Below are 19,306 nucleotides of genomic sequence, written 5' to 3'. Positions count from 1 at the left end.
ACAGACGCATTGCTCGAAACATTTGAAACAATTAGCAATCTGTAAGCTTGGTAGTCTAGCTCGCAAGAGTAATGACACTAATAATGAAAGGCCAATAGAGTAACATTCAAAGAATATATACTATTGTAAGGTTTTTAAAAATCAACAATTTGCATGGCTCTATTGTTTATCTCATATTAAACTTACATGTAAGAATTTGTATTGTAGCCATAGCTTTTAATTAACTAAAGAGGATACACCCTTTATGTAAGACATCACTAGGTGGGATATGTGTTGGGATACCAAGTTTTTTGAAATACATCTATTCTTTATGTCAAGCATGGGATGGAAGTCGGTGCCACATGTCTAGCACACCACTCTCCCTCATGCAAGAGCTCTTGACCCTTGGGCAATGTACCAGACATCAATGCAACAATCCACTTGCTCTACACACACACACACAAAGAAACATACATATATAAAGTACGTATTATATATGTTAATAATATGTAATATTCAATTGATATAATATATAACTAATGTTACTAAAATAATTATAATAATATTAAATATTACATAATTGACATAATATGTATTTAATTTATGATATTATAATCATAATTATATAATATGAGACATTCTCATGCTATAGACTCCAGATGGCATATAAACCTCTCAAAACAAGTCATTCTATTCCTCCATTGCTCCTTGCATCACAATTCAAGTACCTCTCTCTCTTGCCTCTAGTAGCCACTCATTCCCTACTACCCCCCGCCCCGCCCACCACTTTCTACTTGGGCCCCCACGTTTGGGCTAGCAAGTAAAGCTTTAAGTTAATGTGGTTAAAAAAATGATTGTAATGTATAGTTATGGCTAATCATATGCTTAATAGTTTGGCTTTGATAGTAATTTTAGTTATTATCATAAATAAATTACTTTATTCTAATTTAATACATAAGATAAATTAGTTTTAGTTTGTATGCTTATTATTATGTGTGAAAAACATTATAATGACATTGAAATTTTACTCTCACTCTCACTTGGGCGTGCACACACACACACACACACACACACACTCTCTCTCTCTCTCTCTCTCTAACTCTCTCTCCATTTTGATATTTATCTATGATGTTTTGCTATTATTAATGATTAATATTTATTATTTGTATTTTATATTCATTGCTTTATCCTTATTAAAATAATTGAATAAACAATATAATATTTTGAAATAATTAGATTAGAGTTAAAACAACATTAAAATAGTTTAGGGGCCAAAAAAAAAAATCGCCTCTCATTTAATGATAATTTTTAAGTGATTCTTAAATCCATAAATACTTATACATAACACAAAAGCTATGGGGTCTCTCACATTTGGTTTCTTTGGGGGTCTCTCAAGATAATAGGGTTTCTTAATCATTAGTACAGAATCCCCTTGCCACATGGGCTGTACTTTGGGATGTGAAGTGCCCTAATTGATATCAGCGCTTCAAACACCTGTATGAAGTGCCAACGCTAGAAGAATTTTAAGTACGGAGTGCCTAGTTCATCTTAATATATGTAAGAATGTGTATCATAGCCATAGCTTTTGGTGGTTAAAAAGGACCATCATTTTCTATGGGTGGGGTGCGTTTTGGAAGGCCAAGATTTCAGAAATAATTCATGACTAGGCGCTCCACGCCTGGACTCGCCCAGCGCGGGTGCGATTTTTGGGGGGGGCGTATCCAGCACCCGCCCCCACGTTCTCTTGTTTTTCTTGTGGGGGAGGTGAGGGCTACCACGTGGCACCCGTCCCCCACCTCTCGTTAACTAATAGTATAGAATTGCAACCTTAATTGAGCCTAAATAATATTGTCTCGGCACCTTGGCAATCTTAATTCAACCTATATATATGTTTTACCACGGGGCTATAACTATGCTTGGGGCTGATTAGGAGAGAGAGAGAGAGAGAGAGAGAGAGAGCGTGCAACTGGAGTTTGAATGCTAATGGCGCACAGCAAGGGTCCCGAGACGAAGAACCAGGAAGAGGAGGAAGAAGAAGAGGAGCTTGGCTTTGAAGAGATGGGCCTGGACCCTCGCCTCCTGCGTGCCCTCGCCAAGCGGGACATCTCGAAGCCTACTCCTATCCAGCTCAAAGCAATCCCTCTTGTCCTTGTATGTTATTGCTTTTATGCCGCTTCTCCTTCACAGGCAAAAGTTTCCGCCATTCTTTCATCAGCGGAGGAGCTTGATTGCAAGCTCAATTCTTGCTAGCGCGCACGCCCGTGTGTTTTAATCTTCTTAATCGCGATTTTATTTCTTTGCATTGTGCAGGGAAGAAAAGATAACCTGTCTATGTGTTTTCCCTGTGGTGGGTTGGGGGGATCTGTGTGTGCGTGTTTTACTTGTGTTATTTTCAATATTTTATAATGTGATTATTATTAATATTACTAATATTATTATTTTCAATATTTCACTATGTGATAACGATGATGATGCTGAAGATGATGATAGTAGTAATTTGGTTGCATTGTGCAGGAAGGTAAAGATGTTGTAGCTAGAGCCAAAACAGGCTCTGGGAAGACCCTCGCTTACCTCCTTCCATTGCTTCAGCAGTGCCTTTCTCGCAAAAGCGGTGCATCAGGGCCCAGCTCTCTGGTGCTAGTTCCCACCCGGGAGCTTTGCCAGCAGGTGAGTTGCTCCTTATTGAAAACAAACATAAATAAAAGCTTACAAGACCCTGTTTTGTGGCATCACTTCAAAATAACATATCTAGTCCACATTGATTTGGAAAATAGAAAAGAAGAGAAAAACAGTTTTGCCCTGGAAGATGTTTATCCCCGAGACAACAATCCTCACTAAGATAAAAAAAAATGCCTACTTCAGTCTATTATATGAAAGTATATAAGCACAAGATGGACAAGTTGCCTTGTATTGCCAAGCAAGTCAATTGACCTTCTAAAACCCTCAATTATGAACTACAGCTCATATATCAGCTAACCATGTTTGCCTTCTAGAATGGGCGTTTTTATTGAGCTTCAAGTTGGGAGAAATAATATATGAAGTTGATGTTGTTTCTGAAGCTTTTATACGTGCAGTTTGTAAGCTATTTGTTCTACACGTGTAGGTACACTCAGAGGTGATGTCACTTTTGGAACACTGTGGAGGAACTTGGAAAGCTGTGCAACTGACCAGCACAATGTCTGCCAGTGCCCTGGTAAAGCTCTTGATAAATATTCATTGTGATTCATTGAAGGATACATGTCTTACATTGGTGCTGTGTGTACAGAGAGGGGTGCTAGCTGGACTGCCTGATATCATTGTAACGACACCAGCATGTCTAGCACTGTGCCTTTCAGAGAATCTTATTCAAGCATCAACATTGCAGAGCAGTTTATCCATGCTTATATTAGATGAGGTATGGCATATTCTATTGAGGTTAGGTATCCTAGGTGCATCATTGGGTTCCGCAACACTAAAGATAAATTTAATGCCAATGTTAACAAGAGCCACAGAGAGAGAGAGAGAGAGAGAGAGAGAGAGAGAGAGAGAGAGAGAGAGAGAGAGAGAGAGAGAGAGTATATGAATACCATGTGAACAAGAGCTATGATCCTCCCATGTGGAAGTAAAAGTCATATGGGTGAAAGTCAAAAGAAGAACATGTGTAGAAAGCATGGAACATTCAACAAACAAGCAAAATAAAACCTCTACATGTAAGACCGTCAAGTGGATTTAGCCTTCACATGTAAGAGCAATGATTGTAGTTAGTTGCTTGAGTTTGTGTTCGTGATCAAGGATATGAGGGAATACTCATCAAGGTAAGAATAAAAAAACCAAGCTTTAACAGGATTGGTAGATACCTACAATGTTAGTTTTAAAGTGAAATATAAAATCAAGCATGTAAGTACTAGTCGTTTCATATTGTGATGCTTTTGCTACTTGAAGTGAAAAATGAATTTGAATAAGTATATGCATAGCAAAAGTAAATGAAAAGTGAAGCGAATTGGTGTGCTATGGAGGATAAACAAAAAGATGGTAGCCTAAAGTGGCCTAGGTAGCCTATGGAGTTGATGTAGCCTAAAGATCTAGCTAGATTACCTATGAAAAAACAAGCCTAGCTTAGCCTAAAGGATGGTAGCTTAATGAGCCTAAGGATCCTAGAGGTAACATAGGAATCATAAGACTCTTGCCTAATGGTGGATGATGACTGAATAAGTTAGATAGGCCATAAGGCATTGATTGATGGGGAGATCTAGAGTCCACTACACAAGGAAGAAGCCATTGATGGACATGAATACTAGGGGTGAAGAATTTGCACTATTTACATGGAGTGATATTACCGTTATTGAAGGGGATTGAGGTTGATTTTGGGATTGGTAATGAGTTTTGCTTAGGTGTGGGTAGAAGACCCTTAGTTGTGGATGGTTTGAGCTTGGGTGTGGGTCGAAGACCCTTTAATTTGAGCAACAATTATCATCTATGTTGTTTGAATTTTTGACAAAATGTGCAATATGTATTCTTTTTAGGCAAGTAATGTGAAGATATGTTAGGGTTTGCACAAAAAAAACACAAAATGTACAAACATTACTGAGATGACACAATAACTTAAACAACAACGCAATAAATGCAAACCCGAAAGGCAAAGCGCAAATGCAAAAACACAAACACAAACAACAAAGAAAGAGAACTTTGAAGTGAATGAATCAATGCTGTAAATGGATGAGAGAAAGTGCAGAATGCTAAAGGCCAAAGGTCCTCTTTTCCCTACACAAGAAAACTAGGAGGTTGTGAGGTATAAATCTCCTCCTCCAAGACACCATTTAGAAAGGCAAACTTGGCGTCCATTTGAAAAACAGACCAATGGTGATGAGTTGCAAGAGCCAAGATAGCTCAAATAGTGTATATTTGAGTTGTAAGTATGAAGGCTTTTTAGTAATCCAACCCCGTATGCTAGGCAAATCCCCTGGCAACAAGCCATGCCTTATGCTTGTCTAAGGATCCAAGATACTTGGCCTTATAGATCCACTTTATACCAATCACCTTCCGCTTCTTAGGACGTGTAACAAACTCCCAAGTTTGGTTCAATGTAATAAAATCAGACTTGGCCTACATAGCATTGTGCCAAATCTCTTGTGCAAGAGCCTTAGTAATTGTAGTAGGCTCATGATCCTAAAGAATTTGTGACCTAAGGACATAGTTTACATAGAAGAAACTATTTTGCTGGGGCTTGAATCTTGGCTGATTTGCGTGGGCCATAGGTGTCTTAGGAAAATAAGTATTCCCTAACTCTTACATGAGCCACTGATACTACCTAGGAATGGTGATAGGCTTATTCTATTGCAAAGGAGATCGAGTAGCCTTCTGTACATGCAATGTACTTGTCTGTGAAGGGCCTTTCCCTCACTAAGAGAAGGTAAATTCCCATCATTCGATGAAGAAGACTCCCCCCTTTATAACTCAATTCCCCAAAAGAAATTTGAAGAGATGGGAAAGGATTAAGAATACTCGATGATGAGGTAGAAGAAGGAGCTGCCATGGGGATGTGAAATTTTGAGATGCTCTAATCTTGTCGATAACATTTGATTAAGGTATCAATTAAATCTGCAAGGTTGTTTAGCATATGTTTTGCACATGGTAGTTATTTCATGGTAACAAGCCAAGGACCCTAAGGATGCAATGGGTGCCAAAGGTAAAAGTTGTAATAAGTTATGTCTGTTAGGTACTAGGTGGTATATGGTGTTAGATTTGGGTATAGACCAATTTATTGGCCATTAATATTAGTGGTGACATCCACTAATATTAGAGACTAGGCATCAATTAATTAATTAATTAATGCTAGTCTAAGGGTCAATAATTGCTTAGGGGTACTTGAAAGATAAATTGGCCTAGACAATTTAATTATTTGGTTGGTAAAAGTAAAATTTTGAGCATTAGAATAACTATTAAAGTAATTTTTAGAAATAATAATTTAAAAATTAATTTAATAAGTTAGATAATGTTGCAAAATGGGATTAAAAGGTTGCCACTTAGCAAAAATTGCCCATGCAAGTGGAAAAAACGTTTTTAGGGACTGTTGGAAGTCCATTCCAACCATTGTGAGAGAGAAGGAGGTTGTTAGAGAGCAAGGAGATGTTGCTGATGTGATTTGCAGCTATCAAGGATTAGTCCTATAGCATGTGACAACAATTTCGAGCCCTCCAAGAGCAGGTGACAGCAGCCCAAGGTCCTTCTAGTGCAAATGATAGCATACAAGAGGGGGCAAGTCTTCTTGGTGGTCCTAAGCGCTAGGCGACAGCTTCCATGGTTGTTTGAGCAAGGCAACAGTAGCTTTTCAGCGTTTCTCATGATGAAACTTTGAAATTTCTCTCTCTACAACATTCTTTCTTATCCCCTAGCCATTTTTCAAGTTATCTCAGGATTTTCCAGCAGTTTGAGCCATTAGAGAAAGAGATTTCAGTCAATCTTTGTTGTAAACTCTAATTTATAGTATAAATCAAGGTTTTGACAACTGCCTTGGGATGCGTGCTTAGAATTGAGAGCCTAGGACTTGAATTCTAGCAGCCGAAGTTGAGGAACTTTAGGGAGTTTCAAGAGGCCAGCTAGCCAATGTCAAACTTAGGATTGAATTTGTCTTTCAACGAGTAGGGTGAAGGCCAATCTCCAAGCAAACCAAGGTGCAAATTGGTTTGGAGGCTTGTTGGTTAGTTTTGACAGGAACAAGCACTTGGATGAGTGGGGGAGATTAGAGGATCGCATTTGTACTCCTTTTATTTGTAATATAAGATAAAGGGATACTGCAAGGGGTGCCAATTTTGGCGCCAACAGGATGTCCAATGTCCAAGATTTAAGTCGTAAGTGTGCATTTTTAGTTTATGTGAATTTTATGCTTGTTGTAGTTAGTGCTTAATTAGGTTATTTACCACCTTATCTGAGAAGGAAGGTTGCTTTCAGGAGTTGTCAAGGATTGAAGGGAAGAAGGAGATGGAGATGGTATAGGAGAGGAAGGAGAGGGAGTAGCAGACGAAAAAGGGGCGCAAATGGGTAACTTGGAAGGAAGGGGAGAGGTGGATGGTGGGGACGGGTCAATCAATGATGAGGAACCACTTGCAACAGAAGAATCGTCAATAGGATCTTTAGAGGCTGTAGTCTTATCGAAGATCATATTTTTGCTCACCTTGGTCTTTCTTTTTGTTGGGTCGTAGAGCTAATAGCCCTTCGTAGTCGTACTATAGCCCACAAAGATAAGCTTCTTTAACTTGGACTTGAGTTTGCTCCCTCTTTTCTTCTCATCCATATAGACATATGGATTGCACCCAAAGATGTGAACGTGGGATATAGAAGGCTTCTTCTCGAAGAAAGTCTCATAGGGTGTCATATCCTTCAATGGTGAAGTGGGGGACTTGTTGTTGATATAAACCACTGTAGCCACTGCCTCACCCAAAAGGGAATGAGGTAAACTCTTATGCTCTTGGGCCATTTCTAGCATGATTTGATTGGCATGTTGCACCACATCATTCTTGAATGGTGTGTTCGGACGGGAGCACTCCACTTGAATGCCGTAATCCTTGCAAAACTGAGAAAATGAAGAAATGAAGTTTTGTTTTAGGAGGGTGTGGAAGTAAAAAATAAAATACTTTAAATGAAAGCAAAACTCCTTTTAAACAACATGACTTTTTATAACTACGGGATGCATCTCTTTAGGGATGTCGATCCATTCGTACATACCCTCTCGATCTATTTTTGATTGATGAAGATAATGAATCTTATGTTCTTTTCTATCATTATCAATCTAATTTTTTCTTTATTGGCATTCATGCTCTCCCTATTCTTGTTGTTGTTTTGTTAATGGATGTATATAAAAACTGTAATATTGTTAGAACAAAACTGACCATTGCAATTTGCACGTATACCTCCGAACTTGAAAGACACGTGTTTTTGCAAACACCTTACACTTGTAGAAGTTGGAGTATGCCTTGCTCTTGTACTCCAAGAAGTAGGGCCAGACGTAACGGCTGAAATAGTCAATTAGCATAAGATCTTCGCCTTCCCAAGGGAGATTGTGCCCATAGGTTTGCAAAGGTTGGTGTGAACCAACTCAAGCGGTATAGTAGTCCTCTTTGAAGCAAATGATGGATGGGGTTGCCTATGCTACTTGCCCCTCAAGTGGCTGGGGCAAAGAGTGTGAACAGGAATGAAATCTTGAAGTCACCCACCATCTTCTTTTGTGAAGCTCGCCATCAAATTGAGATGCTTGTATAGGGTATGCCAAAGTAGTTTGAGCTTGTGGAAAGTCCTTGCCGCAAGGGCTATGAGCATATAAAGCCCACCCTCCTACGTACTTGTCCAAAGAACCGCTTTTGTAGTATCCTCCATGGTCACTACATCCTGTGTGAACACACAACACGGGTATCTAGTTGTGTAAGACTACGAATAAATAATAGGTTAAATCCCAAATTTGGAACATAGAGAACTTTAGTTGAAGAGTTTTGTTGATTCGGCAATAGGGGATAATCCCCACTCCACGAGGGAGTATGTAGTAGTCTCTAGGGTTGGAACTAGTAAATGCAGCAATTAACCACTTGAAGATGATGGTAGATGATCACCGGTAGTAGTGGGAGGCTAGGCGATGGCCGTAGATCACATAGTAGCTGTTGCTCAGGGTTGACAGCTAGTGGAAGAGGGCTGATGGTTGAAAATTGCAAGACAAGGATGGGTTGAATGGTGGGCAGCTTGTCTATTTATAAATACAGAAGGATCCTCCCAAATTAGGGCTTTGCTTATGGGACACAGAAACTCTCTAGGACCGTGTGCTGTTTAATGAAACTTTTGGTAATTACATGTTTGGGGCTGTTTTAAAGAGCTAATAAGTTTGTAATGCATTTTTAGGTCAAGAAGTAATGCTAAAGGGGTCTCTGTGATGTTTTGACTTCACTACTCCCTTTTTGCTTTCAATGAGGGAGATTGATCATTGCCATAGGATCGTGGTTTGTGTTTAGGATCAATGGGGAGGATGGGACATGACCTAAGCATCTAGGTGATTCCTTGTTACTCCTTGTTTCCTTCAATGATGGAGGTGGCTCATCAACACAAGAGGGGGGTCGGGTCTTTGCTTTTGAGCAATTGGGGTGGGTGGAACAATGTTTTGGAGTGGGATACTTTGCACAACCAACGAAGAGGATAGAGTAGGACTCACTTGTAGATAGATGAGAGGTGCATAGTGTGCGGGCGGCATTCCTTGTAAGTCTTGTAACAAAGCACAAGGGTGAAGTGGTACACCTTTGAGTGTGTAATGGTAGCGTGAAGCCTAAATGGGAATCAAAGAAAATATGTGCTAAAGTTGGATACCCTATGGTGGGTCTAAAGTAGGTCCTAAATTTAATATATAGGAATCTAATGATGGGTTTAAAGTGGAAGGGAACAACAAAAATTCTTAGTGTCAAGCACTAGACTCATGCTCAAATGAAGCAGAAAATGTAGGATTAACTTTTGCAGCATCTCTAATTATAGTGTTTTTGTCATATCCATAGTGGTACTGATCTGGATATCTGTGCCGATTTACAGTCAGCTCTTACATAACAAAAAGAGCAACATAGACAAGATCAAGATTAGATAGAGATAGATTGTATGTATTTGCTAGCGGGCTTGGTTGGGATGAAGAATTTGGACTTTTGGTTGTATCCCAAGTGGGCTGCCTTCCCTCAATTGAGAAGTGATCAGTCTGTTGAGCTAAGAAATGCATTCCATGCTGATTAGCCACTTAAACAGCCCCAAAACAAGCTTAATTTAATGAAAGCTCTAAAACAGGGCGTGGTCTGAGAGAGTTCAGTGAAACCCTAATTTGGGAGGGTCCATCCTCATCTATAAATAGATAGGTTGCACACATTGGTCTCAATCTCTTTTGTGCAGGTTCTCACTCTTCAATGGAGCTTTTAGCCATTAGTCTTCTACCATGTGGCCGTCTAGCCTTCACAACTGTTGTCACAAATCCATCAGCCCTTGTAATGCCTTGGTGTCTTCCTCCTGGCTGTCACCCACTGTCTGGTGCCCTTTCCTCTGCAGCGTTTGACCCTATTCTTCATTGCCAGCATCTCCTCCATCATTTGTCTTCTACATTTGCACCTCCAGTGTGTAGGCGATAGTTGGAAGCCCATCTCCTTCATTAGGTGACCTTCTGTTGTTGTGTTTGGTGTTCGGCACATTAGGCAATAGTTTCTCTGTGAGGCGACAACTTCTCCACATCAAGTGACAATTTCCTTCATGTCAAGCGATAGCTGCTAACCCTCTTCCACACCCTCTCCTGCTTGTGTTTGGTGCTCCAGGCCCTTTTGACACTTGCGTTTGCAGCATCGTCTTCATCCTACACTTTGACTGGTGGTCACAGATTTGGGATCCGTCTCCAGTGGACGTCACTCTCCAACATATTGCTCTGCCCTTGGGCACATTGTATACTCTTACATTCATTTACATCATTCATTCTCTTCAAAGTTGTGTTCTTTCTTTCCCTTCTTCTACTTGTGTTTGAGTTTTGAGTTTTGCATTTAGGGTTTGAGTTTTGCTTTCTATGTTTGTGTTAGTCTCATTGTGCTTCTGTTGTGGTCATACACTATGTGTTTCTCCTCAGTGCAAACCCTAGCGGTGCCTCCACAATGTTCTTTACATAGTCTTCTCAGCTAAGTACCTCAACTAAGATACACCCTACGAAGGGATATGAGAAGAAGAGTTGGGCTATGATGAGTGATCTTTAGAAGAAAAATAAGTAGATGGTGATGTAGTATTGTGCTCTACATCAAGACATAATGCCTCAATAGAGCCTCCATTGAAGGGGTAGCTTGAGAAAGCATTAGAGGATCCCAAGATGGAGTGGTGTGAACCTTTGTGAGTATGTACGTGACGTGTACTATAGTTAAGAACAAATCAAGCAATCCACTATAGCTTTAGGATACTCTTTAGAAAAGCATCGGCTTTGATACCATGTGGAGATATGCTAGAATTTATGTTAGAAAACACGAAGTGTACAACCATTATTGAACACAATGAACACAAACACCATTGCAAAATGCAAAATTGAAGAATGAAGGTAAACCAAATGAGTGAAAAGTGCTGAATACTGAATGAATAAATGAATGAATGTATAAACAATGCTCAAGGGTAGAGCTGTCCAACAGCTAACAGCACTGGTAGAGTGGGCTGAAGGAAGTGTCAGAGTTTTCATCCATCGGAAATGGATCCCAAGTGCAAAAAACACTTGTTGAAGCTGAGGATGATGAAGATGAGGATGCAAACAGCAAAAACATAGCTTGTAGGAGTGTCGAGCAGGATGATCCACTAGGAGGAAGGTGACAATGGTTGGGTCTTGATCTAGAGCAAAATGTAGCTGTTCTCCCAGTGTAGATCAGCAAGGCGGCAGCTAGAGAAGGCATAATAGGTGCTGAGATATCAAGAAGGCAGATGTTTAATGTAGATAGTGACCAGAAATGTCAGGCTTCATCTTTAACAGCAAAAAATGCAGGCTAAAACTGGTTGTGATGATGCTGAAAGTGATGATAACTGGCAGCTGGGACAGATGCATCTCTGGCAGCCACCTAGAATTGATGACTTTGTGCATCAAAGTTGCTGGGGCTTTTTAAATGAGCAAATGAACATTTAATGTGTACTGCAGTTTACTTTACAATTGCAAGCAAGTGCTATGGCACTTTGGCTATCACACTAGATCTTTGTAGGTGCCTCACATGGGAATTATAGCCCTGCTATCGAGCTCCTCAAATAGATGGCCTTGGTAGTGCCATCATACAAGGCCTTGTATTCAGCCGCTTCTGAAGATGTAGCTATTGTCTTTTGCTTTCGGCTTGACCAACGATTGGAGCTGAGCCCAGGAAGAACATGCAGCCACCATGGGAGCACCAATTATCCAAGTCTTTGACCTAATCAGGTTTGGTGAATCCTTGGAAGGTTAGTCCTTGAATGAATGACAAACCATAAGCATAAGTACACTAGACATACCTTAACGCATGCATATATGAAATTCAGTGAGATTGCTTAGGTGCATTAAAGTACTAGCTTAGTACAAAAATTGGATAAGCAAGATTTGGGTGCATGTGGATAAGCCACAAGAGTTTCCCTACTAGCAAACAATAGCTATGCTAATCAAAGGGTGGAACATTTGAGTTCTTAGTTAGTCTCACAATTGGGTCTAGTGGGCTGGCCATTCGCCATGCATCTTGCAAACTCTTCAATTAATTGAAGGGTGGAATTTTGTTGTGACACAAAGACACCCTTTCAATGCCAAACAACCTCCATGCCCAAGATGTATGAGTGAAGACCAAGGTCACTCATCTCGAATGTGGATTGTAAGTGTGCCTTTAGATGGTAACTATTGGGTTTGTTTGAGCTGGTGATCAAGAGATCATCCACATACAACAGAACATAGCTGACATCCTCTAGAATAGATCATACATAAAGATTGGGGTCATGAGGGGATGTATTGAATCTATGAGAATTTAAGAAGTCATTTGTTCTCTAGACTTGGACATAGGTCCTTGCTCCTGCCCCATAAAGAGCTTTCTGCAATCTGAGTACCTTTTCCTCATGGCCTAGAATAGAGAACCCTATTGGCTGTGCCACATATACTTGTCCAAAGAGCCATTTAGAAAGTTGCTCTTGACATCTATTTGATTATGGTGAGAGGCCAAAGCTAGTAGTAAGTGGAAGGATGTCAACTGCGTAGTGGGAGGAAAGGTCTCCTCATAGCCACTACCCTTTGTCTAAAGCCTTGCACGGCAACATGTGTCTTGTATTTGTGAAGGTCCCATTAGATTTTAGCTTAGTGCAGAATATCCACTTTGTACAAATGACCTTTTGTAACTCAAACGATCCACCAATGTCCAAGTTCTGGCCCAGTAATAGTAATGAGAAAAACTGTCATACCAAGAGAAATGTGTGTTAATACGTGTGTTTTTGTTTTTTGGGGGGGATTGTGGGGGGGGGGGTGGGGGGTTGTTTTTACAGAGTTACCTCCCTTCATAGAATGCAACTCGTAGCATGAAACGAGTCACAATCAATATGATGTCTATTTTTGGGGACTTGAACAGATCTTAAGTGTTTTTTCCTTTTCATTACATGAGATTATTGCTGGGTGGCTGAGAAGAATCAAAACATGTAATCAACTAGGGGAAAAAGGTTGTGGTGCTGAGGGAGGGGGTTAATTTTGGAACTGGTGCTTGTTATTTTTGTGTTTGATTTGCTGCATAGATATGAGTTTGACATCATCATTCTTTTACCTGGCATCTCCATGTCTATTCGATTGCTATGTGCAGGCAGATCTTCTTCTTTCATATGGTTATGAAGAAGACATTCGAAATCTTGCACCACACATACCACGAAAATGTCAGTGCCTTTTAATGTCAGCCACTTCCAGGTATGCAGGAGTTCGTGAAATGCTGTGCAGTGACAGAGATATGATTACGATCCTAGTTGATTCAACATTGACATGATCTTTTGGGTTGGTGACAGTGCAGATGTAGAGAAGCTCAAAAAACTGGTACTTCACAATCCAGTGACGCTGACACTTACAGATGTGGAGGGGACTGATACTGGTGGCATTGTTCCAAAGACAGTAGAACAATTCTTGGTAGCAAAATGCCTACATGTTTCCTAGTTTAAGAATTGTATGCCTTTCCTTTTATTTAGTGCACTGGGCCTTCTCCAGTTGTACAGGAAAAGGGTACTTTTACATATCTACTTTTATGGTCTCTTTGATTATTGTGTGCGTGTGGAAGTGAGGGAGAGAGGAATGGATTTCACCCTCGGTGTTGTTAACAACAAAGGGTGTTGTGAGCTAGAATAATCTTGGGGATTGAAGCTGACAGGCGCTGATACAAATGTTGGACTGTTATGATGAATGACCAAAACTTGATTCTTCCATACGTGCTAAACGATTTCCCTTTGTTTGCTTCACCTTGATAAAATCTCTAATGGTTTTAAACTCTCTTCTGAAAGTGAGGTTCAAATTTAGTTTCACTTGAATTTTTCCCTATTTAGTCAACCATAATTTGAATTTAAGAGAAAGTGAGCATGAATAGTAAGTGGATTGCGGGAACTTAGTATTGGTGGGATATTGGATGCTTGCAGATTTGCTGCAAGGCAGAAGACAAGCTGCTGAATATATTAGCCTTACTGCACCTTGATCTGGTCCAGAAAAAGGTTCTGATCTTCGTAAATACAATTGAGACTGGTTTCAGATTAAAGCTTTTTCTTGAGCAGGTACACCCATCTAGTAGGCCATCTCAGAATTACAAGTTCAACAAATTACTGGGGTTTTGCTCTTAAGCTGATCCTTCTTGCAGTTTGGTATAAAATCAGCAGTATTGAATGCTGAGCTGCCACAGAATTCACGGCTTCACATATTACAGGTAACACCAATTGTTGACAGTTTCTATGATTAACTTTTGGAAGAAAAATATGCAACATAATGAATTTTTAAAAAGATAATCAAGATTACTCAAAGCAGATATTTCCTTCGTATCTAGAGTAGAGGCATACGCATCTTTGAATTGGGTGAAGACCCTTCAAAGCTTCCCTGTGATGCCAGTCAAATTGGAAAGAAGCATCCTTTAATATGTTGTAATGACTTCTTGATTTGCTGTTCAAGAGTGTTACTTTGTTTCAAAAGAATAAGGAAAGCATTCATGAACCAATCTATCTAGTGGGAAATGTTGCGTTCAGTCTGATTTCAGGTCAGACCTAGGTTAGGACAATACGAGTTGGAGCAACCTTATGTAGGGCTTAAATTAGCAAGTAAGGGGATCAAGAGCACAAACACAAACAAATCTAGCATAGTTCGTACATTGTAATTTAAACTATGACATTCCTCTGAACAGGCTGTTTCAAACCCAAGAAAGTTAAAAAGAAATCCATGTATCCAGCCTATGAAGCACACTCTTATTTTCTCATACACCAACCTGACATGCATTGCCCCTAAGATGAAGATCAAATGTGTCCTAAATCTGTGAAAACAGTCCCAAAACTTATGAACACAATGTTCTCAATTGCTTTTACACAGAAAAGCACATGTATTCTTTACATGAGTTTTGTCTCAAACTCTGACCAGCAAAATGACTGTTACGGGCATGAGAAGCAACCAAATCTGCCAAAACTTAATGGCTGTGGGTTTCCAAATGTACCCTGATAGATCTGATTTTGTATTGATTTGGTACCTTTTACTTATTTCATTCCTAATTTTGTCATGCTTTCAGTACTTGCATTAAGAAACATTTGAACATACCATTTGTCAAACAGGCTGTATTCTACAAATCTGGCAATGCATAAACTTGTTATTTTTCTAGGTTTAGAGTTAAGCATGCTAGATGCCGCACAAAGATTAGCAGCAGTCAGAATGCTGATTACTGTTGAGGATTGAGAGTTTGTAGACTTGCAAACTCTTTGTACCAGAATATTTGCTAATTAGTGTTGAACATGACTTGTTTAGGAATTCAACCTTGGCTTATTTGATTACCTAATTGCAACTGATGATGGGACTGGCTTTAAAGAGAGTGACAGTATGGATACAAAATCTGTGAAAGGCAAGGTTAATCAAGGTGTTAAAGTCAAAGGTGAAAGGAAAAGCAGCAAACAGCTTCATGCTGATGCTGAATTTGGAGTTGTACGTGGGATTGACTTCAAGAATGTGCGAACTGTAAGTTTTTGTCTATTGTATAATGTTATTCTTCTAATGTGTTTGTTTAGATGCTGCCATGTCCCAGCAATCTTGATTGTAATTATATCATGTGTTTCAGTTCATTCGCCTAGCTTACTTTTATTGTTCTCAGGTGATCAATTTTGACATGCCAAAAATAGTCTCTAATTATATCCATCGAATTGGACGCACAGGTCGTGCCCGTGGTGCAGGTGCATCTATTTCTCTTGTAAGTAAATTTGACTTGAAATCTGAGTGTGAAGGTCTTTCATTTGTGTTAAAAGACTATGGAATAGGTGGTCCTAACAAAGTGCACGTGATCCCATAAGTTTCATTGTTATTATTATAACGGTTGCTATTATTATTGTTCCTGTTGCTGTTATTGGCATTGCCAAAAACTACTGCTACTGAAACACTTTACCAGATATGAATGTGGTGGGGATTTTAATGTTGCATTGTCTTGTTTCCTACCTTGGACCGTCAAAGCTAATAATGGTGGTTTTGACTTTCAAAAGAATATTTGAGTCCTGCAAACAGAATCATGTTTACTTTTGTACAAAAGAAGGGCTAAAATCAGGCTACAGAAGTGTAGAGGGGAAAAGCTATCATCAAACTCCTTGTGCCATTTGAGAACTCATGTAGAAACCTTAAAAATAGGAGGTGCTTGAAGATGGGCACCTCACAGCTTCAGTGGCAGAAGTTACAGGCTTGCACATTTATGTAGTCACCCTTGAAGCACTCAATGCGGAATTGTAGATGATGTTGCTATTGTGTTACCCAAAGTGCTTTCAAGCAGTCATGTAAATGTTCTACAAAATCATGTGGTTTTTTGGGTCTCTCTTTCTTTGCCACTGGATGGATGCTCCTTTTTTCTTCAAATGCATAAATATTCTCTCGGACCCTTTGTGGAGTCCCCCTTAGGCTTGTTGTGGACTTTGAGGATTGATTCCTGGCAGGTAAGCACCACACATTTAGTTGCATGTCAAATCACTTAGGGTGTGCATTCACCTTGAATGTGATCAAAATTCCGAACGACTTTGCGAGGACCTTTGTATCAATTAGTTTGTGGCTTGAAAGCGATGTGTGAAACACTCTAGAACTTAGAAATATATACTTATTGGCTAATTGCTAGCCTCATAACACCTCATGGCACACCCTTATATAACAATGGAAGAAGGGTTTCCATTCCATTCCCCAAGGTTCAAGCAAGCAAGAAAGAGGAGTGTTGAGCTACCTAAAATGGCTATTCATATTATCATATGTTTATGGCTCTCAAAACAGCCCTAAAAAAGACAATTTTGTTTTTTGTACAGCACATGACACTTTTTACTAGGACAGCTGTCAAAGAATGTTCTATAAATGGGGAGTTAGTGTGCATTCCCACTTTCACCCCCATTCGCACATACTATGCCAGCTCTCCATCGCCTTCATCATCATCATCATCATCATTATCATCTTCCATCACCACAGGCTTCTGCCCAATTAGCCAGGCCTGCTGAGCTAGCTAGAGGCTCCTCCCATCCACAGAAGCTGCTGCCCCTGCAGCTGGTGTTACCACTCACATGTAGGGATTGCTGCCCTGTTACTGGTGCTACTGCCTGCCCTCCTGCTGGCACTGCCTTGCTGCTGTACACCTCAGAGACAGCTGTTTTTTTACTCGTGTGGCTGTCTCCAGCCATCCATCGTACCACGTGGCTGTGTTTCATGCTGCTGGTGCTGCTGTTGACTGCTGCCTTGCTGTTTTCAAGCCTCTGTATTAGCTTTCTTTTCTGAGATTGGTAGTTTGCTGCGCTCTAGATCTGTCGTTGGAGGATGACTCTTTTGACACTCCTTTAGTCCTCTCCCATTAGAGTCATGACTTACTGGTTGTTGGACAACCTGTGCTTCTTGAGCTCTTTCAGTCATATCCCTTCTCTTCAGCATTCATCAATTTAACATTCATTCATTCTTCAGTGTCTGCTTCTTCTCCTTTTGCATTCTCGTCTCAGTTTACTGTGTGTTAGTCATGCTTGTATACTCCTAGTGTTTTCTGTACAAGCACAAGCATACCTTCACATGGTATCAAGATTTAAAATACTTTGAAGAGTAGCATATGTGACTATTTGTAAAGCTAGGTTTGCATAAGTGATACACAACTAACTCACAATGTCATAACTTGGGATCCTATGGTGTTTAATCAGGTCACTCCTTCATTAGAGACTGTGTCTCATAGGCTGTGTGTCCTATGCGACCTCCTTGCCATCAACAATGGAAATGTCCATTTCTATATATTGCCTTCTTCCCTTTTTGCTCCCGCTTACCTTGTTTTGGCATTTGCCGCTTCCTTAGCTCTACTTGAACATGCATAGACATCCAAGTAGTTGGGTGCACTATCTAACCCTTGCAAAATAGGCGACAATTAGTTAGGGTCATTTTTGGCATCAAACTTACAATTTTTCTCTCTCATCAGCTTTCTTTCTCATCCCTTGGTGTTCTCTCAATAATTCTCAGCATAATATAGCTTTGGGCGAAGGGCAAGTGAAGAAATTGTTGCTTAAATCCTAACTTGTAGTAGTCGTAGGGTTTCTCAGCCACCTTAGGATCCATGCTAAAAAATTGAAGACCTTGTACTCTGAGTAGTAGTTGTGACTTGAGAATTTATAGCTGATTTGAGGGAAGAGCCTGTCAAGAAAGACTAATAGGAGAAGGCTTTGATACCATGTCAAGATAACATGTATGCTCTGATACCATGTTAAAAATGACTAAGAGACCAGAGAGATAGTAGAGACAAACATTGAGAGAGAAGAGAAACTCAGAAACACAAGATGACGAGATGATGCACTCAATCATGCTATGAGGAGAAAAGTTGATACAATGGAGCTGAAGCTCGAAAGATGAGTGCGTTGTCTTGTCCGAATCAGGTGGTAGCACTTGTGGGGATTTTGCACAGTGAAGGGAGCAAAACACAGTCCTTTGGGTAGTGGGATATCGAAGTAATCATTGGAAGGTGAAAGACATCTATTGAGGGAGAAAACCACAGTCCTTTGATGCTATCAAAGATGAGGAAGATGACCACTAGCTGTCGAGGGAGCGAACCGTAGTTCTTAGATGCCGGGGAGATGGCTTGGATGAAAAACGCAAATGTCAAAGATGTGTGAGCTGTCGAACATAGATGATGATAGTCCAAATGCTAATGCTAGGAGTATGGATGCTGACACTAGATGAAAGGAGTGATGGGAGACTCCAAATGCAAACACTAGTAGTTTGTGTGATGATACCAGCAAATGTGAATTTGTCAAACACAGCAACCAAGATGATCCTAGGAGTGGGAGGGGCAATGCTTGATGGTGGTGATCTTGTAGAGTGTAGATGCAAGCCTAGAGGGTGATGCTAGGGTGTGGATGCTGTTGTGAGGTAGAGTAGTGAAGTTGCCAGCAGGGTGGAGCCTCTTTAACGCAGCTTGAAAGGTGTTGGGAACATGGCCCCTGAAGAAGAAGAGGAAGGGTGGCCACAAACTGCGATGTCCTCCAGTAGGGGTATGGGAAATAGTGGATTGGAGAGGGAAGAGTATCGGAGTGATGAAGGAAGAGGGGTGAAGAATGATTAAAGTGGGATGGTTGGTGGGTGAAGAATGAATTAAGTGATGGCCCCATTGAGTAGGTGCCCCATTGAAAAAAGTGG

At 40.2% G+C, this 19,306-nt stretch overlaps 1 protein-coding gene across 3 annotated transcripts in view; it reads left to right on the top strand.

Annotated features, from left to right (window-relative positions):
• The first annotated feature begins 1,887 nt into the window (after window positions 1–1,887).
• LOC148017186 (P-loop containing nucleoside triphosphate hydrolases superfamily protein) overlaps window positions 1,888–19,306 on the top strand; it is a 63,665-nt gene continuing 46,246 nt past the window's right edge. For 2 of the 3 annotated variants that reach the window (XR_015687887.1, XM_087663072.1), the window contains exons 1-10: window positions 1,888–2,130; window positions 2,494–2,646; window positions 3,083–3,172; window positions 3,245–3,373; window positions 13,269–13,369; window positions 13,465–13,582; window positions 14,083–14,214; window positions 14,298–14,363; window positions 15,440–15,646; window positions 15,780–15,875. Coding sequence is in view for 2 of the 3 variants with exons in the window: in XM_087663072.1 (XP_087519198.1) it covers window positions 1,957–2,130; window positions 2,494–2,646; window positions 3,083–3,172; window positions 3,245–3,373; window positions 13,269–13,369; window positions 13,465–13,582; window positions 14,083–14,214; window positions 14,298–14,363; window positions 15,440–15,646; window positions 15,780–15,875 (1,266 nt within the window). In the remaining variant the exon portion in view is untranslated. The remainder of the gene's footprint in view (window positions 2,131–2,493; window positions 2,647–3,082; window positions 3,173–3,244; window positions 3,374–13,268; window positions 13,370–13,464; window positions 13,583–14,082; window positions 14,215–14,297; window positions 14,364–15,439; window positions 15,647–15,779; window positions 15,876–19,306) is intronic. The other variant, XM_087663071.1, reaches the window with a different exon arrangement.

The sequence above is a fragment of the Lygodium microphyllum genome, chromosome 22 (genome assembly GCF_053477565.2).
Source record: "Lygodium microphyllum isolate KBCC chromosome 22, Lygodium_microphyllum_v1.1.10, whole genome shotgun sequence".
Classification (NCBI taxonomy): Eukaryota; Viridiplantae; Streptophyta; class Polypodiopsida; order Schizaeales; family Lygodiaceae; genus Lygodium; species Lygodium microphyllum.
Note: the sequence above shows the minus strand (reverse complement) of the source record. Positions and strands in the feature narration are given on the sequence as shown.